Source organism: Candoia aspera, chromosome 14 (assembly GCF_035149785.1).
Source record: "Candoia aspera isolate rCanAsp1 chromosome 14, rCanAsp1.hap2, whole genome shotgun sequence".
NCBI lineage: Eukaryota > Metazoa > Chordata > Lepidosauria > Squamata > Boidae > Candoia > Candoia aspera.
This window is the reverse complement of record NC_086166.1, coordinates 5,163,695-5,189,519: the sequence shown is the minus strand read 5'-3', so window position 1 is coordinate 5,189,519 and position 25,825 is coordinate 5,163,695. Positions and strand designations below refer to the sequence as shown.

Sequence of the window (25,825 nt, the reverse complement as noted above, 5' to 3'; positions counted from 1 at the left end):
AAGCGCCGCGCGGGAGCTTAGCAACGGGCCCCGGCGGCCCCGTCTCCCGGCAACGCGGCCCGGCAGCATGGCCGAGCCGGGGGAAGAGGCCCGCGGCGCGTCGGCGGCCGAGCTCGGCCAGGCGGTCTCGCGGCACCTGGGCGGCCTGCAGGAGGAGTCGCGGGCGGCGCGGCTGCGGGCGCTGGGCGAGCTGCGGGCCCTGCTGGTGGAGCGGCCGCCGCCGCCGCCCGCGCTGCGGGAGGTCTTCGGGCCGGCGCTGCTGCGGCCGCTGGCGCGCTGCCTGGTGGCCGACCCGGCCGAGCGGTGCCGCGAGCTGGCGCTGGAGCTGCTCCGCCACGGGCTGGGCCAGGGCGCCGACCCGGCCGAGGCGCTGCCCGTGCTGATGCCGACGCTGGCGCAGCGGCTCGGCCTGCCCCGCGGCGACGGCGAAGCCTGTGAGGAGCTGCGCCTCGGGCTGCTGCAGCTGCTCACCGACCTGCTGCGCCGCTGCGACGGACGCGCCCTGGCGCCCTACCTGCCCGAGACGGTGGGCGTCCTCCGCGGCGCCCTGCTCGACCCCTTCCCACCGGCCAAGCGCGAGGGCTGCCAGGCGGCCGCCGCCGCCGCCGCCGCCTTGCCAGGTGCGCCCCGCCGCCGCATCTCCCAGCCCCCGGAGATGCCCCGGGGGGCCCTGCTGGAGGGGTGGGATCGGGGGAGTTGGGACCCCCCCAGCCCTCTGGAAGAGGCCGGCCTTCCCTTGGGGATTATTATTACAAGATTTTTATTCTGCGATCGATCGATAGATAGGACATATGTACATACATGTGCGTGTGTGACAATTTATATTATGCGCATATGGGTCAGTATATGTAATATAATGTACATGTGGGTCAATACATATATATTATGTACGTATGGTTCACTATATAGTATATATACTATGTATATGTAGGTGTGTGTGTGTCTGTGTGTGTGTGTGTATATATATATATATAAATAAATAATATGTATGTATGAATAATATAGAGAGAACCAGTTTGGTTTAATGGTTAAGGCACCAGGCTAGAGACAGACTGAGCTCTCACTCAGCCTTAGGCACGAAGCCATCTGGGTGCCCCTGGGCCAGTCCCTCTCTCTCAGCCCTAGGAAGGAGGCAAGGGTAAAACACTTCTGAAAATCTTGCCAAGAAAACTGGGATTTGTCCAGGTGTTTGCCAGGAGTCAAGACTGCCTTGAAGGCGCAAATATATAATACATATAGGTCAACTCAAGGCGGTGAACATACCTAATGCTCTTGCTGCCTCTTTTCCCCACCACAACAACCCTGTAAGGTGGATTGGGCTGAGAGAGAGGGACTGGCCCAAAGTCACCCAGGCCGCTTTCATGCCAAAGGGAGGCCTGGAACTTACAGTTTCCTGGTTTCTGGGCCAGCACCTCCAGTACAACACCAAACTGGCTCTCTATAGAGATGTATGAGCTGCAACTTTCCAAATTGCGAGCTACAAGTTTGCTGGAGAGTCTTGAATCTCGAAATTGCCGTGTAATTTGGAGGATGGGAGGTAGATCTCCGCTGGGGGGTGGGGGGGAACACTGCAGCACTCAGAGTCTCCTGCCGGTATTGAGGAGGGTGACGGGTTGGGGAAGACTCTGAATCTTCCTCACTAAGGAGAAGGGTGGAAAGTAAAGGGCAAGCTCTGCTAGTCTTCCTCAGAGGAAGGCCTCCAGATGTGTTCTTTATAATCTAGTGACCAATGGCCATGCTGTTGGAGGAGGATGGGAGTTACAAATCAGTACATCGCAAGTATGCCCCATTTGGGAAAGCATTTAGTAGATTTAGGGCAGTTCAAGGTAATCCTTGTTTTGAGTGGTGGTAGCCTTAGTTAGAACCAAGCATGGCTTAGAACAATTTGCGGACCAGACCCCGAAGTAGTTATGATGGCTCTTTACCCCCACCCTTGCATTTAGCGGGCTCTTCTCTAGCATTTCCAGCCGCAGCTGTGATGTAACTAAAACATTTCCCCCTTCCAGATCATTTTCACATGCAGTCAGAAAGCTTGATCAATCCTTTAATGCAAGCAATTTCCCATCAACACTACAAGGTCCGGGTTGCTGTCATTCATGCCACAGGAGCCGTGATACAATTTGGCAATGTGAAATCTCTGGATGATGTGCTTTCACATCTAGCCCAGCGGTGTTTTGATGACATTCCACAGGTAATATTTGGCGAGATTTTAATTCATTAATTTTGTAACAAAAGCCTTAAATTCATGGATTGCTTTTCTTTGATTATGGAGAGAAGTGTGTTTTGAATCAGTAGTTGGCCACAATGTCAGACGGTCTGCAAAGATTTGAGCAATCCAGTTCTTCGTTAGAGATAATGTACGCGATGTTTACAGCTTGTTCATTTTGTTTTGGTCAGCCAGCCAAGAAGCATTTGCAAATCCTGAGGAATGAGTCCATAGATTGTAGAGCTGGCAGATATAATTGTGCACTGCTGCAGATTCCAAATAAGGGCTTCAAAGAGCAAACAAACCTGCTTGCAACTTTTTAAAGCAGTCGTATCTCATACCACTCCTTGAAGAGTGGAAGGCACAGGTCACATTCGTGTTCCTGCACACTCTAAAACACCTTTTCTGAATTATTTCTGACACTCTGCCCAGCCCTAGTTGATCTGACAATTCTACTCCCAGTACATCCTCTCCTCGTTTAGCAACTGCAATCCATTCCTTAAATCGGAAGCAAAATGGTCACTAAGTGAACACATGACAGAGAGAGAGATGCTACAAAGTTCACTGGTTCCTGCCATCTCATTTAGATAAATTTCTCAGGTACAGTGTCCTGTGGCTGACCCCTTTTTTCGCCCCTTTTTTGTCTCCTCACAGGGCAGGGAGGTGGCTTAAACAACCTGAGCTGCTTTTAGTGCTTGCCTAAAAAGTGCCAACCACAAGTTAACAAGGTCAACTCTGTGACCTTAATTAACTGATTAGAATCCTCTGGCTGCCTGAAACTGACCAGACCTTAATCAGTTTCATACCAAAGGCTTTTGTTGTGGGGGCACACAAAATTCGGTAGTAAATGCGTGTATTGCTCAGAAAATGATTTTTTTTATCATTACTCTCGCTAAATGAGGTAGCCCCCAAAATCAGGAGTGGCTGTATACGTTTTTTGTCAGCGTCTTTTGCTACAAAATCGTTAGTTTGATTTGGTTGAAATTGCAAGCGGAATACATGATGCAGGTTTCTGCTCCCCCACCCCCCGCCTTGTCTTTTGTTCAGGTCCGAGAGGCTGTTATTAGCGTTGTTGGGGAATGGCTGTTGCACCTGCGGGATCGCTATTCGTGTTTTCATAAGTTAATCCCTCTCTTACTCAGTGGCCTGACTGATGAAATGCATGAGAATAAGTAAGTCAAATTCAGACTGCATAGTTGTCACTAGCAGGGGTGTCCACGGGGACAGTCAGTGACCTCAAAGGGTTGAGCACAGCCGGGCAACTGAATTCCCACCCCTTGTTTTACATGTGCCACATTGCATGCCTGTGAAAAGGGATCAGGCTTTGATCGCTCTGTTGCATCTGCCATTTTGATATCACTGACCACCTCGGCAAACACACCCGTACACCAGTTTTTTTTCTGGGTGTCTTAGATAGCAACTCCCAGAATTCTTAGCATGACCAGACTGGCTGTTATCATGTATGTGAAATTAAACTTGCATGCAGATGGTAGAGCTCTTACATTGAGCAAAGAGCTGGGTACTCCTGGCATTACATGTCACTCAGCCTGGTCTAACTGACATCGACAAAGAGGAAACATTTCCGCATGGAAGCTTCCGTACCCTCAGAAAACCTGCATGGTAGTGAAGAAGCATTCTTGTATGCTGAACGGCTTCCCGTTTGCAGACATGTAGAGGGGAGGGCAGGCAGGTGTGGCAGATCATTGCTGGGGAAGTATGTGCTGGGGAGTTACACGACCCCATTCCCATATTCAAGTGAGCTGGACAAGTCAGCTGAATGGGTGAACTCTTGTTTTCTTCTGATAAATGTGGCATTTGAATTAACTGCAGTCGGTATGAAAATCCATGTCTGCTCATTAATCCGTTTGGGTTTATCCAGATATTCAAACTATTACCTGATATGCCTCACACATCATCATGATTTTAGGAATGGCGCTTTAGTTAGACATTACCTCCAAGGAGTGGTTTTTTGTTTTTTTTTAATTGTTGCAGGTCCAGTTTCTTAAGCAACTTTTTTTTAAACGTGTGTATTTTGCATAGAATTGACAACACTTGTGATTATTTTCCTTTGTGTTTAGGGAGCTGGCTTTAACCTACTGGAAGAAAGTTGGGTTGCAGTGGGAAAAAGAAAATGAAGACGATATTAAGGATAAACTTGATTTTTATGCTGTGCCTTCTTACTATCCTCCAGGATGTGAGTATAATGTAAAATGCTCACAGTGCAAATTGACTTTTTTGCAAACTATTTCCCCAAGGTTTTAATGTATACCTTTTTAAGATAAGGTATGTGGAACACTGTTCCTCAAAGGGAAAAAACGAAGTAAGATACAAATAGAAGCACTTTTTGGGGGGGTTTGTTACTACATTTCCAAATGGACAGTGGTTAGCTCTTTCCTTAAGATAGCCCTGTCAGTTTCCATAAGTGTAATCTAAAGTCTGCCTAACTGAGCAGGCTTTTTATGCGATGCGCTTTCTGAAAGCTTGTATTTGCCCCAGCTCCTAACCAGAAGTGCCACAGCTTTCTAGCAGATTGATCAGCAGATTGGCATACCGCTACTGTTAAAGAACAAGTCTTGGTACGGCCTGCTAATTTTCAACCTGTTTATTATTGACGTTGGCATCTCCCTGGTTTAGAAGCATTGTGACATTTTCGGATTACCTCTCTGGTAAAAAAAAGTTAACAGCTAATTGTGTGACCTTTTAGAATTTGACCGAGTAAATTTATACCCCTTCCCTTAAGAAGTTTCAAATTGTTTTCTGCTGTGGTTCTTGTTCTCTCTGCTAAATTTAAACATGTGGGGCGTAAGCAGTGGGCAGTCGTTTTGGCAAATGCGCCGCAGTGCAAGGCTAAATGTGAAAGAATATTGCTCTCGTGGTCACTGCAGTATGTAAGCATGTTCTGGTGCAATTTTGCTGTAATTAACTGAACTTGGGAGCAGGAGAGCTGAGTAGGTAGGCATCACCAAGCCTGCAATCCTTTTGCTGATGCCAGTGTGTGAGATCTATGCCACAGATTGGCTATTGACATTCCAGTGCATCTCTCCAGCGATAGCCATAAATTACTTTGAATTTTGGACATCTTCCGGATTCCTAATTTTGGTAAAAGTTTGTTTCAACATTTTCTGAAAACAGCCAATTGAGAAAATATTTGCGATAGTTTATAGCCCAAATAAATGTTCCATCGAAAGGTTAATCCAATGTAGTAAACTAAGACACATTAGAATATCCCATATTCTAAAAACAAGGGCTGTAACCAGTCATTCTCTCTGCTATTCTCCTATTCCCCATGGACCATACATCTCCTGGAGATTTAGAGAAGCCTTCATAGTAGCTTGGGGGTGTCCAAAGGTGAGAAGAGCACAGGGGAATCCCTCTGCCTGAGCATAAATTTACTCTTCTTACTCAGATTTCTTTTATCAAGTTACAGAGAAATCATTGAAGTAGTTCTAACAATGATGAATTAAATCATATCACATTTCAGTCTCAGTCTGAACAGCCTGTGCTCTTACTTAGGCTGTGTGATCTCTAATGGAGGCAGGAGTGGCAAAGTTCAGCAAGAAGCTGAATCCTAAGACAACATCTTCTTCCACGTTCAAGATCTTTTAAATTCAACTTGTATTTCTGCTGTTGTTAGGGTCCCTATGCATTCATCCCAGTCTGAGTTGGGAAACTGAGAAAGAGCACTTCCTTTTCTTTAAGTAACTGGAGAAGGACAAAGACCTCTAAGGGAGGATGGGGGATTAGGATTCCATTTCACATATTTTCTCATGCAGTCAGAGGATGCACAGAATCGGATGTGAGAGTGTGTTTGTGTTCACTTATTGTCTAGTTCATGGCTTTGAAGATGCATGGGGAAGTTCAGAAATGAAACTTAAAGCTTAGCAGCTTTACCCATATTAAGACTACCAATTCATCTTCCATTCTCCTTGTTTTGGTCCAGTACAAAAAAATAATAATAATTTCACTGACATGCACAGAAATTCAGATGCAACTTAACTGGCCTATTGATGTCATTTGGGCTAATTTTTCTGCCCTACAGTTCCAATTTGATTTCCAACATTTGTCTTTAAACAACATATATTAATATCTGTTGTTTGTTTAATGGTTTGGGAACAGTGAACTCCTTTACCTCTAAAAGGCACACCTGTCAGTTTCCTTCTCCATCCCTGCTTCTCCTCTAAGGATTCTCTTTCACCCCAGTCCTTCTAGCTTCAAGCTAATGAACCTGACACTTCTGTCTTTTTGTTCTTTGATCTCTGTTTGACAGAGATTGCAGGTCAGTGGGAGAAGGAAAGAAAACTCAAAGCCATCCTAACAATAGACCGACTTTCTATGGAAAGGGGGGAGGGAAAAACCGTTGCCTTGAGCTATGGGTGCAGACAAGTTAAGGAAAGGTGGAGAGAAAGAAGCTTTTGACAGCAGTGAGATATGCGATGAAATAGCTGTATTTGTGCATCAGAAATGAAGGGAACTGTTGAAAAGGGCCAGTCAAAATCATTTGAAAAAACCAGCGCCTCTGGTCAAATAGGACGCCATTCTCCATCTTCATCTTCTCAGCAAGATTTCTGCCTTTGACCTCTTTGTTGTTGGCTGTCAATTTCTATAATCCGAATGCTTTCTTCCATGACAAAGAGAAATCGTAGCTCAGAGTGCCTTTGAAGATTCCTCCCTTTAAGTAGATGCTTCGCAAACACCCCTGTGTTTTTGTATCCTGTTTTAACTTTTGCTTCATTAAAAAAAAAATGTATAGCCACACAAGCAGAGAGCCACAGGCAAGACTGAGATGCTCCAAGGCTTTTTTTCTTAGATCATCTTCTTTCTTGAGGCAGCATCATTTTACCAAAAAAAAAAAAACCACTTCTAGTATTAAAACTTCATTTATTTTCACTTCCAAAATGTGTATCTTCCATGCATCTCCATATTTGTGTGTGTCTGTAAGAGGGGGAAAGCGAGAATATCTCCAAAGTGGTACAGAATAGTAGAAACAAATGGAAACGATGAACCAGAACAATAAAAACAGAATTAAAAAGAGAACAGCAACTTCAGATATAGTAATCAATGAAACTCCTCATGTAACAGTTTTCAGCTGATGAAATCAGTATATTTCATCCTTGGGTCAGTAAAAACTGTTGCTTTGTTAACTGGTTTTAAACCGGTATCTACAATTTAGGGTGAAATTTGGGGGCAGGAATTCATTGGCATGGAATATCCCCAAGCCTTCGTACTGGTTACCCAGCTACCTCCCTCCTGTTCAGATGCAAAATCAAGAATATTAGAAGAGCTTGACATATTTTTACACGCCATTGCCTCTCCCTGAATTCTCTCATCCTTTCTTTTTCACCTAGTAACTCGTCCAGAACTGGGATGTCGAGAGCTGGTAACCCGAAACATCTTCAAAATCCTTCCAGCCCTCTGCCATGATATAACCGACTGGGTCAAAGGCACCAGAGTAAAGGCATCTCAGCTCCTGTTTATACTGTTACAGCATGCAGAGGACCACATCACACAGCACATGGAACTCCTCCTGCGGACGTTGTACCGCGTGTGCGCCAATGAGGAAAGTAGCGTGGTTAGCAATGTAAGTTTGCCCCTTTCAAATCTGCTGTGCCAGGGAAAGGATGTTCCGCCACCCTAAAATTGACAAGAGATTTGATTTAGCAAGTATATATAATAAACAAATGGTGACATCTTGCACGCCATATAACTTGATTAAATAGCTAAATAGTTCTTCAACCCTCTGCCACAGACAGGAAAATGCAGTAAACCACATTTAGAGTGGTTTAAATTTAAAGGATTTTAAGACAGGACAACCCAATGGCATGCACTTCCCTTGTGTTATTTAGCTTTTAAGTGGAAAAGTAATGGTACTGAAATATTGTATGGCTAAATTTTCCATACTCAAATAAAATGCATAAACATGTTTGCTTGAGAGACAAACATCCCTGGGGAAGAGAAATTGTCTATTATTTGCCTGGTTGTTAGATCTATATCCCCACCCCCACCACTTTCCTTCAGTAAGTGGGGGGCATGCAAAATCCTCTCTTCTCCCATTTTTCATACAATTAGCTGGTGAGATAGGCTGGGCTGAAAGAGAGTTACTGGCCCAAAGTCACCTTCCAAGTTTCCATGGCTCTGGGCAGACTGAAGCTAGGCTTCTCCAGTACCAGTCCAACACAATGTTTAACGCTGACTGTGGTGCCCATCATGGTTTGACCTGAGCTGTGATTATTAATTTTATCATAGATTACGCACAGAAGCAGGAACAAAGAGGTGTGGAGCCAACTTGTTTCTTGAAGGCTTTCCCTTCCAGAGAATTTTCCATCCCACAGTATCAGTAGGCTCATGGCTGATAATAAAACCTTCTGGATCCAAATTCCACAACCCCCTTTTGCCCCACCTGCTTTTAGAATGCATGGGGGCTGATATCCCCAATGCCGTTAATTTTTTAATCATCTTTGCTGGGTCAAGGCATATGAGAAACTTCACACGGGCCCTGTTTGATTATTGTACCGATCAGTGATGAGATTGTACAAATTGTGCTTCACCTGTGGTGCTGGCCAAGGTAGAGTATTAAGAGCCTCTTAAAAATCATAAGCAGGAGATTAAAGTGTAAATGCCTTTGGGGGATAAATTCCATTTGCAAGTTATGCATGGTTCACAACCTTTCTACTTAATTTCACCATATTATCTCTTTCTCCTTCTCTGCCTGTAATCCTCCCACAGTATTAAGGTATGTGTATGTGATAGCTCTGATGAAGATTCAGAAGCAGGAGGATTACATGCGCCCAGCCTGCTGGTTTCCTTGTCTGTGTTGAAGAAACAGGAGTTCCTTTTGTTATTTGCAGCAGATATATATTTAAAATGAAACCCCAATTTTAATAATGGTATATTTTGGTTTCACAATACTTATTGGTAGTAAGAAGGGGGATTGCTCTAGGGGAAAAAGAGCAAAGCCCAAAGAAAGAGAGGACCTATTGTCCATTTTCTAACATTGTGGTAAATGGTTAAGTGGACTGCAAGGGAATCTAGCAGCCATTCGCTTCTGGAAAAAAATTGAATGTGGATTTTCATGAGCCATCTGGGATTTCAGAAAAGGCTGTCAACGATTCATCCTTAGGACAGGCTCGTAGCTTTCTGGAGACACTGTATCTGTCAGTAGAAATGATGTGAGACTAACAACAGCAGAATTATATAACTGGAGGCATCTGTTGGCCATTATAGGTAAGAAGAGGCCAAACTTTTAAGCCTGAGTTGTATATTCTGTTTGTTCAACTCCTAAGCATCTCCAGGTAGGAGCTAGTAAAAAAAATTCTTCTCTGAATCCTTGGAGAACACTTCCAGGTGAGTGGGGACAATGCTGAGAATGACTCCCTGTTAGACAGCTTCCCCTATCCCTGTCACATAACGATAGGCTAAACTGTGAGCTGTGAATAAATCTTGGCTTCTATCAAACCAGGATCCAAGATGCAGATGCCTAAGATGCATGTTCTTCGGGACCCTTGTTAACAGCCAGAAGGAAGATACCTCTTCCCTCTTGTTCGGTCTTGGGCTGCTCTGCCATTTCTCTTCCTCTTTGAAAGAAAAGGACATAAGGCATAGTCCTGCAAGCACAGTTTAGGCCCTATAACCAACCATTTTAAGGGAGAATCTTTTCTATGTTCAAAGCTGGCAGAGGAACAGCTCTGTGAAAGGGATACCGTAAATTCTGTGGGCCTCTGCCTGACAGGGGCTGAGAAGTTCTGTTAATTCTTGGAGAAGTTTGAGAGGTTGTGCTGAAAGAAGGCATAAGAGTGCTCATTTTGAGTTTTCTTGGTACACCTGAATGAAACCGTCTCCACGTGCATATAATTGTGAATGAGGGAAGGAGCAGAAGGCCCGGAAAGGCCATTTCTCAAGCATGAGAAAAGAAAGAAAACAGTCGTCATCCTCCATTCTTTTTTTGAAAAATAGATCCGTTTAGTTCATGTGGTCTTTAGCATCTTATAACATGGCCGGCTTTTTTGTTCCTTTTTTTTTTTTTAAACAGTGTCTGAAAGCAGCAAAACTAATTGGAGCCTTTGTCAGCCCAGCAGTCTCTCTGAAATTAATCCTGTCTGATCTCGAAAGAGCAGCGATAGCATTTTACCTCATGATCCTGGCAGCAGTTATCCAAGGCTCTTCCCGGAAAGTCTTGCAACCTCATTTGGTGCCCCTCGGAAACACGCTCTGCAGCCCTGAAGTCAGTCAACGGACTGAAGAGGTAAGGGGAAACCCGAATAACCTGCAACTAAACACACGTTGCGATCTTTTCAGTCCATAGACATCTTCTCCGGGTTCACGCCTTTGGCTTCAGATGCACGCACAGTCCAAGTGCATCAAAATCAGATCCAAAGGACCTTTTCCCCCTTTGGGGAATTCTGCATGACTTAAATGCACAGCCAGGTTGGGGGCAGCATTTCTGACACCGAGTGTGACCTCTATGCTCCCACTGGGATCAACTGTCCCAATACTTAGTAGCACAGTCAGGTCAGGGGTCAGCCACTTTTCAAGCAGTGGGCACCACCATCTTGTGATGCCTGAATTTTATGAGATCTCCAGATCTTGGGAGATGTCACAATCTCATCCCGAAATCTTATGTGAGAACACTAACATCTCACAAGATTTAGGGTACCTTGTGGGAGTTGATCTATTAAAAAAAATATTTTTTTATGTAATGGTTGTGTCCAGGGAGCTCTCTGTAGGTATGACAGGTGCTTTGACATCTGTGGGTACATTGTTAGTCTGTCCCTTTGGAGATGGGGGAGGAAGAGGCAGGTGAGCTTTCATGGCCAAGAATGTTCATGGGAAACAGCACACATCAGATGGCTTGACTAAAGCAGAACAAAGCAGGGAGTGAAAGTAATTCCATGGTCTTCTGGGAAGGGTGGAAAAATAACTTCTTTTTGGTGTTTTGGTAGGTCTTTTATTTAGAGCAGCTGCTTTGCTGTGTGGAAGCTCTAACTGAGCTGTGCCAAGAAGACTGCAAAGAAATAAGCCTCCAACTCACCAAGGTTCTGGTGACCATCATAGCAATGCCAAGTGCTGGATGTTTACATGTAAAGGTAACAGCCCTGAATACCTGCTGTTGGGTTCTTTTGTCGTGTTAAGCAGAATGCGATTCAGCACCGAGAACAAGCTGTTAATGTTAATCTACACATTTTCACAATTCCAAAATTGACTAACAGAAGCTACTTAAAAAAACAAAACACACCACAGATGCACAAAGTACAGAATTGGCAATGCTCAGTCCGCGTCCTATACCTGGCCCTATAAAGTGTTTCTTTAAACCACAAATCTTCTAATAAATCAGACCAATAATTCTGTGATCTTGCCTAATGGACAGCGGCTAATAACACTTTCAGTCACGTCCTTGGCTGGATCTGGCCCCCTGACATTTTTGCAACAGGGATGCCAAGCGCAGAATTAGGTGTTTTTTTTCCTTCGTGCGAAGCATGCGTTTTACCCTTGAGCTTTGGCATTCCTATAAGCTGTCAGATAAAAAGCTGAACATCAAGAATAGAGTCATTATCAGTGCTAATTATGCACTGGATCATGTCTTATGGCAGGACTTCGGAAGTTACCCCCCAAACTGACACAGAGTAGGGGTGGTCATAGCACGAACCAAAGCAGCATCTCAAAGTTAGAGCAAGTCCCTGAGTATTGATGAATGAAACAGTGTAGCCCGGGTGTATCATGCCTACAAAATCATAAGCAAATCAGCTGCAATTTATATTGGTATTTTGATCCTACTTACAAATAAATCCTTACTGTCTCTCAAGCTTCTTGTCCCTTTCCAGGCTAAGTCTCAGGATGTGGTACAGCAGAATTTTCTTCAGTAGCTGTCCTTTTCACCTCCACCCCCGTGCTAAGCTTTAAAATGTTTTAGGCATCCTTTAAAATCAGAGGCCACCGCCTGAGATGCTTCTGATAATGGCTGCCCCCCCCTTTTTTTATGGCTATCATGCCACCGTAAATCACTTTCTTCTCCAGTCAAATTCCAAGTAAATCAGGCTGCCATCTTTTCATACAACTCTTTGGTGGCCTATGCAAACTTCAGTGCCAGACTCACTCCTTCAATTAATGGCTATTTGGCTTCCTGTTCAGTTGCTTCTAGGCACGATAAACGACACGGAAATTTACAGCCCTTTGCCACTGACAGGCAATTTCCCCCCAAAGTAATAATTTTGAAACTTAAGTTTAAAACTGTAAATTGAATGCAGGTTAACATTACAGCAGTGTATGCACAAAAAGGTCAGAAGAATACTTTTGACTTCTGGAATCAGGGTGCCTAGACTTGTCCAAGAACAAGAGAACCTAAGCATTTAGTCTTGGGATAATGATTTTTTAAAAAAATAATAGATTCCTGGATAGATATGTTTTAAAGAAAAGGAAGCTAATTAGGCAAGTCTTAAATTGCTAAGAGGATTCAAATAGGCATTCACCTGAAAGAACAAAAAGATTCAGTTTTTTTGGTCCTGATGACCAATACATTTATTAGTACCATGAGCATCTCCGCTTTTCTTTTCCTTTGTTATCTTGTATTTTATTTGCTGCTGTTGTTTTGTCTTTGGAGGTTAATGGTATGTTTTTCATTAATGCTGGAATGTTTAGGGGCGTGCGTGCTTTGTATTTTACGTTTCCTTGTCAAGCCTCTTTGGAGAGAGAGAGGAGTGTGTTTTAATCCATCAGATGTAAGTTTCTAGTTCAAATCATTGCAAATCAAATAGTTCAAAACATTTAAAGAAATGTGTAACATTCTATAAGGTCAGATGTCAATGGCTGCTGCATATCTTGAACAGTCTTTAACTACAGTCATTCAACATTCTAGTGGTGGTTGTTGCTTATCGTCCCAACACAGAGTTGTGCAACAGAGAGGAAGGGACAGTCTGGTTTTGCCCAAGTGGGTCCAGAAATTGATCACTAAGAGCAGCAGGAGGGGAAAGGCAATTTGGTTGGGATCAAGCAGCTCACATGGAATGGCAGTTGGGCCATAGAGATGTGAGACTACACAATTACTTCACAGGCCAGGGAGCATACTGAGTGAGGTGCAGAAAACGAAGAAGGCCAGATTGCAGGAACAAGGAACTGTGCACACTAAAGCTGAGGAATTGGTTGCCAGCAAAAATGGCCGTTGAAAAAGCTGACCTGGACCTTGGAGATATGCAGGAGCCGTTACCTAGGCAAAAGGGGCTGAAACATTTTTTAAGTCTAGAGCAATAAGGTAACATTCACTGAAGTGTAAAAAGGAGGAAGAGGTCCAGCGTAATCCGACTTGCAAGATTCGGTTGTTACAGCCAATCTTAATAAACATAGTTTTAGCCTTCCTGCAGAGTTGATGTCCTGCTCTGGTCTACCTGAGTGGGCTCTATCTGTACGGTGCTTTGGATCTGAAGGGGGAGGAGGTGCTTCAGAGTGCAGGTGGAGATGCAAGTTGCGCCTGTGGCTAACTCCGTAATGCAAATGTGTATTTTCCCAGGACTGCAGCGCAGCAGCTGCAGAAGCCGAGGAAAAGATGCAGCTGCTTTAAGGAACTACCCACAGATGCCCCACAAGCACCTGCCATGCTCCCCAAGCCCTTTCCCTTTGAGATCCAAAGCACTGCACAGCCCCAGTGTCTGTGTCGATCCATCTATTCCATTTTTCTTCAATTCTTCCTGTCTCTGCCCCATCCAACAGTTAGAGGAGGCAATGACTGCATTGGCCGAGGTCCAGCACGTACAGGGTGTTACTGGCTTGTACAAGCAGCACATACCTCAGCTCATGGAATGGGTGTCCTCAGCTCATGATCGCTGGAGCTGCTACTCACCGGAACTACTGCAACTGGATGTAATTGCCACGCACTCAGGTGAGAAGATGGGAAGCAGGCAGAGCGGGAACGTCTCTGCTCTGGAATCCATTGAACACGTGCTGTGAAGGCAGGTTTGAAGTACCTGGCTTGTTCCGACGCCATTTGCTAAAATGTTCTATTCCAGATGAAATGGGGACAGACGATGTTTTATTCACAGTCCCAGCAGGGCTGCACATCCAGCCATTTGTCCACAATTCAGCTTATTAAACTGAGTTTCGATTGCCAGAATTGGCTCCACTTCTATCTTGCCTCTTTCTCTCTTGAAGCTTTTTGTTCCATGTCCAAATAAATAAAAAAGAAACACTGTAGAGCAGTGTTTCTCAACCTTGGCAGCTTTAAGGCGTGTGGACTTCAACTCCCAGAGTTCCCCAGCCAGCCTAGCTTGTTCCCCTTGCTGGCTGGAGAACTCTGGGAGTTGAAGTCCACACGCCTTAAAGTTGCCAAGGTTGAGAAACACTGCTTTAGGGGTTTGCTTCTTTAAGATGCTAATTTGAACAACGACTTCCACTTTCTCTTCCTAGGCCCTGTGATTGCCGACGTTCTTGAGGATTTTGTTTTCGTTCTCAAAACGTGCCTTCAGACTTCCAGGGACCCTCGGATGCGTCTGAAGCTATTTTCTGTGTTATCTCAGCTGCTTCAGAAACCAAGCGAGACGGTCAATTCAAAAGGGTAAGCCTGATTCCATGTCCTTTAGATATCTTGCCCCCTTGGCCTTTGCATCTGATGTCTAAAGACGCGATGTGATTTGGTTCTCTCAGAGTTACAACAGTTCTCAGGTAGAGGATAAAGGCCCAGTTGGAGGAGGCCAAGAAGGCACCCTAACAGAGACGGGAAAATTGTACCGGAACAAAATGGGGTTGGCTTAATGAGAGGACAGAAGTAAGCACGGTCCAAAGCTTGTCAACAGACCTCCACTTACGTTGATTTTGCCACCCAACTTGTGTTTATGGTTTTAGAACTGTGCGTGCGATGGTGCAAGCCGAGAAGCTTTCTACGTAGAAAAGTTGCCCCTAAAACGTTCAGCTTTGGTGGGAGATTTTTCCCTCCAGAAACATTTCCTCTCTAGAGTCCGGCTCAAATCAAAGAAAGCAGCGGTGCTCTCAGCTGGCCTCGGCCAAAGAGCCCTGGCCCTTGTTTGACCCGAGGCACCCACACGTTGCAGCCTTACTGCTTAGGGAGACGCAGTTTCTTTCTGGCAGTAAATTCAGTTGTGTGCTGGATGTAGGATGAAGCAATGGTGGGGGTGGGGGAGGCAAAGGGAGATAAATCTGAAATGGGGTGGACGTGGCTCTGGAGAAAGACAAAAGATGGGGGAAGCATTTTCAGAAGACGCTCTTCTGCTCTCAGCCCTCTATGAAGATGTGGACATTTAGCGGAATCTCCAAGCCCTTGGGGTGGAGCCAGAAGCAAATCTCAGGCCTGCCAGTCTCTTGACAAGCAGCTGTTCCGGCATCATAACCCTAACTAGTGCAGCCTCAGCGGGCTTGGGGGGCACTGTGGGGGGGGTGCCTTGATTTCTTTTGGGCTTTTGGGTTCCAGTAAGGGAAGAATCCTAAGAAAACCCAGAGGCGTCTGCAGGCAGGACAGAAAAGTCAAGAGGGTTGAAGTATGTGCATGCCCCTGATCAGTCAGAATCACCCTGCTGGCCCTGAGGATGAAAGAGCATAGAACAGATTTCGTTGGACCCAGAGAAATAATTATGAAACAAAAATCCCCATGATATTAACGGGTGAAGTTGAGTCTCGGCTTAAACAGGACCTGTGTGGATTACGAATTTTATTAAGAGGAACAGACTTCCCTCTCCTCTGTTTTCTTGAAAGAGAGTTAGTATGTCTTACTCGCTTTAGATCAGCATGGCTTCAGAACGTTTCTGCAAGTCAAATGAGCCCTGGTTTAGAGTCAGATGGCTACCCTTTCCCTTATCGGTGCAACAAACGGTCATTACGTCTTTAAGATGAAGGTTATGAATGACACAAGAAAGCTGTGGCAACGACTCTTTCTGGGTCTTGGTTGGTGTTCCAGTGGAATTTGCAAAATTTGCTACCTTGTATTTTCAAGCACTACCTTGAAGGCTGTAACTTCGCTGCTCCTCTTGTTTGGTCTTTAGTTTATTTCATGAACTCACATGCAAAGAATTCCCCCCACCTTCTGCTTTTGAAACGTAACCGTTTAAAATTGTTCATCCCCTCTTTTGTTGTTGCAAGCTCAGTAATGTGGCTTTATCAGTAGTTACTAATATTGGGTCCAGCCCAGGTCCGTGGCAGAGAGAAGAAAGGTGCCATTTAAATTTCATTTTGAGTAGTAGTCAGATTGCCAGGTTTGAATGACTGCTGCATCTTTTTAAACAGGTATATATATTGTTTTGAGCCATACAATAGGCCTATTACCTGGCAACAGTTTGGGTGTACTGTGCTAATGGTCCAAACTGGCAGGCTCCAGAATCCCTTGTTAAGACAGCTCTTGAACAGATGTCTCATTTTGTTGGACCATTTGCCGGTGCTATTCCCATTTTACTTCAGAAATATTAAAAATGGCATGTTTTTAAATGTTACTCACCTCCCTGGAAGACATTCCAAGGCAGGGGAGTAAGTGGCTCTGCTAAAGCCTACCTTTTGTGGCTTTGACACATTTTATTTAAGGGATTAAAATAAGCCATTACTGAAAATGTGAGAGTTCCCATGGGTCATTTAGCCTAGACCACCTTGAAGCCAAACAGTCACCTGAAAGAAGAAACAGCTCTGTTGTTTTTAATGGTGAATAATAATAATAATAATAATAATAATATAATTGCAGTAAAATAGTCTTTTTGAAAAGTTGGTTCAGGTTGATTACATGACAGTCTGTGTGGTTGTTCTTTGGGGAGATTGCAAAGCACAGTCACTCTTTGCTCCATAGCTATCTGGCTAAAAACTGGCATTGTTATACAACATTTTGTGTACTTGCATTTTGCATGCCATATAGGAAAAAGAATATGAATACATTTTCATAGCCTGCAAAAAAAAAATCCCTTACATCATAAGGGCTGTATAGCTGCTTCAAGAAGCTGCCACAGCCCAGGTGAATCTTAAATGTATTTAAATTTGAAATCCTAAGTATTCACTTCTAGCTAGAAGGATCAGCAAATATATGTTAATTTGTGTGTGGAATTTTTCTTTTTAAAGGACAAGCATTAGTCAAAGGCAAATACATGTTAGATAATGCAGATTAGGAGAGAGACATCGAAATGCAGATCAGCATCACAGTTAATGAACAGGGGCAAGGACATTATTAGCGAATATAAGGTTCCCTGAGGAAATGGAAACTCTGTCCAAATGAGGAAAATAAGTTTGCAAAAATCATACAAGGATATAATGAGGAGGGCAGGATGGGACTTTGTAAAATGATAATATTTAGCCCCCCCAAATTAAACAACTTTATGTACATCAGACCTAGGAAAGCAACTGGGGCAATTGGATGTCAGCTCTTCACAATAGGCCGAGTCAGGAAACAGACACCACAGTGAATCCTGGAACTACAATGCTAAAGAGAATCAAGGCAGGACAGTCCTGAGTTCCTTTCTCACCCCCTCTCCCCTTTCCAGGTTAAACCGGTGTTCAATTCCTTCTTCAGGGTCATCTCTGTATTCCTCTACATTGGATAGCAAGAAAGTTGAACTAATTCTTTGCACAGAATATCCTTGCAATATTTGCAGGATGCTTGAAAACCAATCACTAAATCCAGCGGGTTTCCACCAAGAGTTGCAACATCTCCCATAAATCAGACTGTCTGTCAGCGGGCCGGAAAGCAATGCTGTATGGAGCAGTTTTTATACAGGAATACTGTACACGAAATAAGCTAGCTGTCCTACTACCTCTCCTTTGCAAATTCTTTCTCCTGCCCTTAATGTTTTTCACCAAACATACAGAACAATGACTTCTGAGAGGCACTCAGCCATTCTGGGAGCAAAGCACTGGACCAGGCTGCCTTTATGCTCTGACTTTATTGAGTGTAGACCTGTCAGCCTTTCGGCAGCTGGTTCTTACATGCCACCTGCTGGAGGAAGGAGCATGTACAACAGGGGTCCCCAATTTTGTGACCAATGGACACACTTCATGTACGAGTATGCTGGGGACTCTCTTACAAAGCCAATTGCTTACTTCACATTAATTTACTGCCAGAATCCAAAACAGTGGCCAATCACACAACACTTGGGTAGCAGAAGACAAGCAAAATCATGCATCCAGGTACTGTTTGATTGGGTTCTTAATCAAACGGCAGTCAAGAAATCAGTTGGTAATAGAGATCAGAATCTGTTCAAAATGAAAACAGCTTGAGCTTTGAAAAGCCGCCTTATTTAACCAAAGGTAGCAGTTTAAAAATGGCGATGCTCAAAGAACTTCTTTGAGGACCTGAGCAAACTTGCATTATAAATTATTTACATATATTCCTGGGACTATTTTAGAAACTAGATATTCTGTATAATGAATAAATAATGTGTCTTGTACAAACTCTTGTCAAAATAAGGAGATTTATTACATCATTCCCACTGTCTGAGTATTGACTTCAGTGTTTTTTTCCTGTGATCAAGGCTGAAATTATCCTGTGGGGATGGAGTGGGGGGAGAGGATCTGAATAGTGACCTTGTGTCCTAGGAAAATAGGAATGTCATCATCAGTGTGGCAAGAAAGAACATCCAGTTTAATTTGGTCAGCTGAACATTGATATTGTTCAGCTTCAAATGCTATATTTCTTATCTCCATATTTGGAATTTTCTCTCAATGTCCTTCTAAGACTGAGGGCACAATAAGAACGAGTCTGCCCTCATTTATGTTGGAACATTGGAAAGGTTCTGCTTCTTACTGATTCGTGCCCCACAGAAAACTTTGCAAGCTTCGCTGGTTCATCAGAAGTGAACTTTACCTGCAGCAAATGGTATTTTGGTCTTTAACAGAGCGGCAGGCACATATGGCACAGGTGGTGGAGGCCAGCCAAGCCGGCCCTTAAGCGGCACATGGTGGTCCCACTGCCAATTATAGGCAAGCTCAAGACAAAAATTTATTTACTTTTATTTATCCCATGACAATTTCCGTAAATGCCATTAATGTGATTGCACTCCTTATTAATAATCTTGCCTTCCTTTGCTATTCAAAAGTATAGTTTGCTGCAGGCAGCCCTGGGACCCCCTCCGGTTAGATCCTTTTGCACAGAAACTGCTTCAGGTTAACCTGGGCTGGGTTCAACCTGAGAGTGAGGGGCCTAGGAAGAGGGCGGGGAACAGGTCCCTTCCTTCTCCTGCTCTTCGAGAAATGTTGCTTATACAAAGTCCACTTATCTCCCCTCGAAAGAAATGTGAAGTAATGAAATATTGTTAACGTACTCTGTCATCAATTAGGCTCCCCCCCCCTCGTTCATGCACCGTTCTTCCTGTTCGGGCTATCTTGTTTTCAAGTCTAAAAATGTGCCTTTTCATCCTCCCAGCCATTCCAGCACGTTTGCACAAAGCTTTTTATTTGGCTCCTCTTTGTTTTTGGCTCCAGGCAGTTCTGTAACTACCTTGAGATTGTGATAAAAGACATCCTGTCTCCTAATCTTCAGTGGCAAGCTGGAAGAACAGCAGCTGCCATCCGCACCACGGCTGTAGCTTGCCTCTGGGCTCTGATTTACAGTGAACTTCTTTCTCCAGCAGAGGTAAACACCACATCATATCGGCCCCAGTGAAAACCCAGGAAGAAATATTGTCACCTAGAAATGCAGGTTACAGCTATCTATGCTTTAGTCTTAGTTCCACAGTGGAATCCACCCATCCAGTATATTGGAGCTGGGAGGGAATGCTGCAGAGCCCCCAGCTTCAGGCTGTGGAGGGAGAGGGGGCCTAGAAGCGGGCTTTCTTGACCACGGCTCCCTCGCTCTGATCACCATAGTCACCTGCCTGGTGACTTCGGCCCTTTTCCTACTGTTGTTCCAGAGGAGCATTAAAACTGTGCCCTTCCAAAGAGCCTCCGGTGCAGGGGTGCCAAGCAGGTGCCAAGTGGGGGTTGGCCCTCTAGGGTTGAGGTGAGGTTTTAAGTTATTGTGACTGCTTTTATTTGTTTGTTTAGTTATACGTTTGTTTATTTTTGTGCTGGATATAAGCCCCCTGGAATCTACAATGAACCGGGCAGCATATGAGCTTATGAAATTAAATTAAAATAGTTTTAAACCCTTGCCAGAACAGTGCTTAGAAAGGAGAGGTTGGGCTGTGATTCTGCCCGAAAATAAAAGCTGTGCTATAGGTAGAAAGGAGTCAGCCGTGAGCCAGCAAGAAAATAATGGTGTCTTAACTCCCCCAATCTGAAACCCTCCAGATGTGTAGAGCTGAGTGGGGGAGTTTGTTTGAAATCTGAGCATTTTTTCAAAAAAGGCAAGCTTCTAATCTCCTTTTAACTTCAAAGGCACATGCTGGTTCTATCCAATTGTTCAGGGAGAAGTCAACCTGCTCTTACTTTTCATCATCTTGGGAAATGAGTCCAAACCATTAGGCTGACTGATACACCTCTTGTCCAATTAAATCCTCTGAAAATTCCAGTATTTTAAAACTAAAAACAGCTGAAAATGATCTTTTAACACAGGAGAGATGAAACAGAAGTGGACTGCTCAGAGATCCAGATTCAAAGGACAAAATGTGATTTACAGTAGGCAAGCTTTAAGACAGCCTGGTTAAACTTTAAGTCAACCTGGTTTTAAAAAAATATTGGCAAGCCTCAGTCCGTAGGATTCTTACTGGAGAGACTGCCCTTTGGGCTTTGAAAATGCCTGGAGTATTTTTAATCAGGGACATTGATCTTCAAATCAGTCTATGGCTACGTCCCAGTCTCTGAGCACATGGGTTTTTTCAGTATGGCTATGTGCCAACCTCCTATCCACCATCACAGTTCTGAAATCCCAGAAAAAGATCCTGTTAGTTCAAGGCAGGGTTTTCAAAACTTGGCAACTTTAAGATGTGTGGACGTCAACTCCCAGAATTCCCCAGCCAGCAATTCTGGGAGTTCAAATCCACACATCTGAAAGTTGCCAAGTTTCAAAAACACTGGTTTGAGGTGTTCCTAGTTGCATGCCCCAAATCACATTTTGCCCTTCAAATCCAGATCTCAGCAGGCAGGGATGAAAACACTGACAGTGTTCTTTCTGGGTTTTTTGATGGCTATAAAAGAAGATTGGACAAGTCTGAAGAGAGATTAGGTTTGCAAATAGCTGTTATTGAAACTGTTTCACCAATCCTTCGTCTCCAGTGGAAAGTATGTGGAGGGGCAAAAAACTCTACGTTTCTCCTTCATGATTTGGGTGGTCTGTTGTAGAAGAACTTAGTGTTGCTGTTTAGATTTGGATATTGTGGCTGCTTACAGCCAAGACAATAATATTGACTTAACTGTCAGGCTAAATCACTGGAAGATTAGGCACAGAATCCTCACAAGGTGTACATGGCCTTCTGGTTTTCCATGAGATGCAAATTTTCTGTTTCTTACTCAGAAATTTTTAACACAAAGTAGGTAGAATATAGATGGGTGGGAGGCAAGAGAAAGGAGAAATGCAGGTATAGATTTGATTACTAATGTTTGCAAGACAAGACTGAGATGGGATATTGAACAGAAATTTGGACATGAGCACCATCTTCTGGAGTAATAAAGAAATGCTAACTTTAACAAATTAGTCACCCTTTCCAAACATGTCTAATGGGCAGTGGGGTAAGATGCTTATTAAATTAGCTGCTTTCATTTCCAAAATATATGCACTATCTTCTGAAATGAATGTGTTCTGGATTTCAGAATGCAGAAATGGCAGCTCTTCAGAATGATTCTGGCCCATAAAGAGTGTCTGGGATCCCACGCGTTGCTTTAGGCACACCAAAGACCTTGCCTGTATTGGAATTTTATTTTTGTCTTTCCTTCTGACACAACATCGCAAACTGTTTTTAAAACTCTCTGCTTCAGTCTTCATCTTGCAACACATGATTGCTGCAGTCTGAGAAACATAATTTCTCAGAAGTCCCTCTCTTGGGGCTGTGCAGTGCTTTTGACTTTGCTGTGTAATTTCACAGATGAATTTTCTACAGCTATTAAACAAACTAGAAGGGGAAAAAAAAGTGGTAGGGGGCACCCAGTGCAACAAACTTCCAAGTAAAAATCAGGAACAAGCAAACCAATTCGCACGCTTCTCCATTTTGTTTCTTGTACCCTTAGCAAATCTCTTCCCCTCCAGTGAAAACAAGGAACTTTTTGCTCAACAGTGGTTAAAACAAGGAGGAGGAACTTACAAACTTATATACTGCCACATCTTGCCTCTCTTGCCCATTCACGACAAATATATAATACAGAAATAAAACCACAGTTAGATGACTGCTGGAAGGATGCTTCGCTTTAAATATCTGCCTGGTTAACATTTGCCCCAACTCTTAACTTTTAGCTGGATCTGATGGGTTCTCTCCATAATAGATTTTATCTGAGATAATGAGTCAAAGGCCAAAAGCCGATTATTTGCCACAGGTCCTTTTCCTAAATCTGGTGATTTCTTTTCTTGCTTTCAGTTCCAAAATGTTGAAGATGCCCTGATGCCTCATATCATTGTGACACTGGAGGAAGACTCCAAAATGACCCGTTTGATGTCTTGCCAAATTGTCAGAACTATTTTAGACGACTGCAGAAAACAGTCTGAACTCAGCAAAATTTACCCAGGTATCTTACAGGGACGAATGGCAGAGACAAGGTCTGACTTTTTGCCTTTCCCTAGAATGGGGACCTGACCGTTTAGAGCAGGATTTGTCAAACTTGACAACTTGAAGATGTGTGGACTTCAACTCCCAGAATTCCCCAGCCAGCTGGGAGGTGGTCCACACATCTAAAAGTTGCCAAGTTTGAAAAACACAGATTTAGAGCTAGTCCAGTTCTTTGATGTGTGTGGTTTTTTTTTCTCCTTCTGGTCTGCTAAATTGTGGAAGAAGTAACAACAAAACGTAGGTGAGGCTAAATGGAGAGAATGCCTGGTGTTGTCATAGCCAAAAGTATCAGGGAATCTATGCGGCACCCACCATAGCTTTTGATAACTCAGGTTTTTTTGGTTTAATTTCCTCTGTATGAAGGATCACGTGCGGAAAGGCAGCAACTAGTTCCTACGTATGCGAGAAATGTAATGTATCGTTTAACAGAAAATTATTCTGTTAAAGCTGGGTCAAGAAAACACTTTTCAGCTAAGAGTCACGGTGGTTGGCATAATCTTTTCTCTCTTTTTTTTAAGTTAGGCAGTTTTAGAAAAGGAAAGAAGTAAAACTCAGGTAAATTAATGCAAGGAACTTTGAAGATATCTTATTTCTCTGTGCTGCTGTAGCGTGAAGCGATTTCTTTGCCACGTGGAAATTGCCCTGGTCATGAAGTCCAGGCAATTGCGTTGCCGCTTCTTTTTCAGAACTCTTAAAGCGGTTGGATGATGTCTCGCATGACGTCCGGTTGGCAGCCGCTAATGCCTTGACCAGTTGGTTCAAATGTGTGAACGATCCGGAGACAAAAGCCCTCCTGAAAACCAACATCGAGGTTCTCTATCAAGACCTGTTAGTTCACCTGGATGATCCTGACCAGAACATCCAATCTGCTGTTTTAGGTAGTTTTGCTGTTCAACAAGCTATTATTTTCCGAGATTTTAAAATAAAATTTAAGTTAATCCATGTCTTGCTTTTCATGTCTTTTAAGTGTATAGTCTTCTCTAGACAATTTTCAAAATTAAAATGGTACAACCCCCTCCCACATATTAAAGGGAATCGTTATAAGTCAGGCTAATAAAATACAGTGAAGCACCTATTTCTGGTGCTGCAGTCCAGCATAGCAAATGAAAGAAGAGTTTCTTTACTGTGTCAGGACATTCTTGTGAAATATCCGAAACACTTCTGAGAAATTATTCTGTGAGAAGGATGGCCGTTTCTATGTATGTTGGTAATCTCTTCAAACTTCCTAACGGCACACTTCCATGAAATAGTTACGGCTCATTGGTGTTCTGAAATGGTTTTTGAAGACTGTTGGGGGTAAACCTGCGTTTTGGAAAAAGGGCGGCAAGTGAAGGCCAAGCCATTTTCATAACTCTAGCCACTTCTGTTTTGCAGATACTTTGAAAGAAGGAGGTGTTCTCTATCCAGACAGCTTGGCAAAGGAAATTGAAGCAGTTGTACACAAACATCGTACCCCAGTCTACTGTGACCAGCTGCTTCTGCACCTTGAATCAACTGGTTGGAGCTATTCTGAGTCATAAATGCCTCAATGGCATTTGCGCAATTTGTGCCTTAATTAAAAATGGGAATATTCCCATTTGTACCCCAGAAAAGTGGTACTTCAATGAACTGAGACATTTAAGCTGGAATAGGATAAAATTCATATCCTCCCCTCTCTCCCACCCTTCACCCACACGCATGCTGCAAAAAATCTTACATCTACAATATTTATTGTTGCAGATTCTGAAACAAACACTTGTTGTTAAGTGTCAATAACAAAATGGCACTGTGCTCATTCAAACTAGTGTAAAGCTTGAAAGATCCACTTCTAACAGAATGAAAGCTCTTTTATTCTACAGATGCTTTTAAAATGGATGGTTTTTATTAAATTATCAGTAATGAGTCTGGATTGGAACCATTTCCAATATGTGATACTATTCAGCCACAGAAGTGAAAAGCAGGGAACTAGTCTCTCTGCCTTGAATTCATGTTGCATATCAATTATTTAGACCGGTGTTTCTCAACCATGGCCACTTTAAGATATGTGGACTTCAACTCCCAGAATCCTGGGAGTTGAAGTCCACACATCTTAAAGTGACCAAGGTTGAGAAACACTTTCTAGACACTATCTTGAGCATGTGTTTTTATAGTACCTTGGATTATGATGGAAAAAGAGCGGTGTTGTGTTATAAAAACTTGATCTAAAAAAGGTTTTAAGACGTTTCAAATGGATTAATGAAGTTAGTAGCTTCTCCCTGTGTGCCTTTATAAAATGAGCTGTTTGCTGGTTGTGTTTTCACTAATTGCTCTAATTTTAATTCGTGTTCTTCGTTTTATGACATTTTGAATGTTGCTGTTAGGTTTCTTAATACATCTTTCTATTTTGTGATGAAATCTTGCGTCTGCATAAAATACGTCTCAGGGATGGAGGGAAGAGATTTTGGCTTCTGCCTTGTCAGTAGCAACTGGATTTCAAACCAGGCATTCAGAACCCAGTGAAGATGGGAGTATTTTAAATGCAAGAGATTTCTAAGCATTTAAAATATCAGTACATTTCTCTGTATCAAGATGAGGCCATGAGGTGTTGCTAGGTACTTACAAGTTCTCTTTTGACATTTTTTTTCTTTTCCTATATGGACGTATTTTCCTTGCTTTGCATTCTGCAAAGATTTAAAACCATACCTGAATGCAAGCACAGCTGATAATGATGGGAAGGGGAAAAGCTGATAAGATGGTCTGCATTTGCTTGTAAAAAAATATGAATAGCTTTCAGTGTGGAGGCTGTGAAAATAGAAACTCAAGCCTTTACAATGTCAGTACCAGCAGTCTCCAAAAAAAGTTCCCAGTGATACGATCATCTGAACTGCCAAAGGATGATAAATAGAGGGATCGGTATCTGTAGAGGTTGAGACCTGCTTCTCTTTCAAAATTGAGGACAGCAGGATTCTGGTAAGTCTCAAACGTTGACAGGCCTCTGCTGATTGTTTAAAGAAAACCACAGGCTTTGAAGTAACCATTTGTGAGAATTCAAACTATCTGTAAATTA

General features: G+C 43.3%; 1 protein-coding gene across 1 annotated transcript; it reads left to right on the top strand.

Moving 5' to 3' along the window:
• Window positions 1-38: 38 nt before the first annotated feature.
• Window positions 39-25,078, top strand: DNAAF5 (dynein axonemal assembly factor 5). The gene is made up of 13 exons (XM_063314814.1): window positions 39-620; window positions 2,007-2,191; window positions 3,254-3,378; window positions 4,285-4,400; window positions 7,552-7,784; window positions 10,233-10,445; window positions 11,143-11,286; window positions 13,901-14,069; window positions 14,594-14,741; window positions 19,589-19,739; window positions 22,612-22,759; window positions 23,487-23,678; window positions 24,175-25,078. The coding sequence occupies exons 1-13, from the start codon at window positions 68-70 to the stop codon at window positions 24,318-24,320; spliced, it is 2,523 nt and encodes an 840-aa protein (XP_063170884.1). The 5' UTR covers window positions 39-67; the 3' UTR covers window positions 24,321-25,078.
• Window positions 25,079-25,825: the final 747 nt, after the last annotated feature.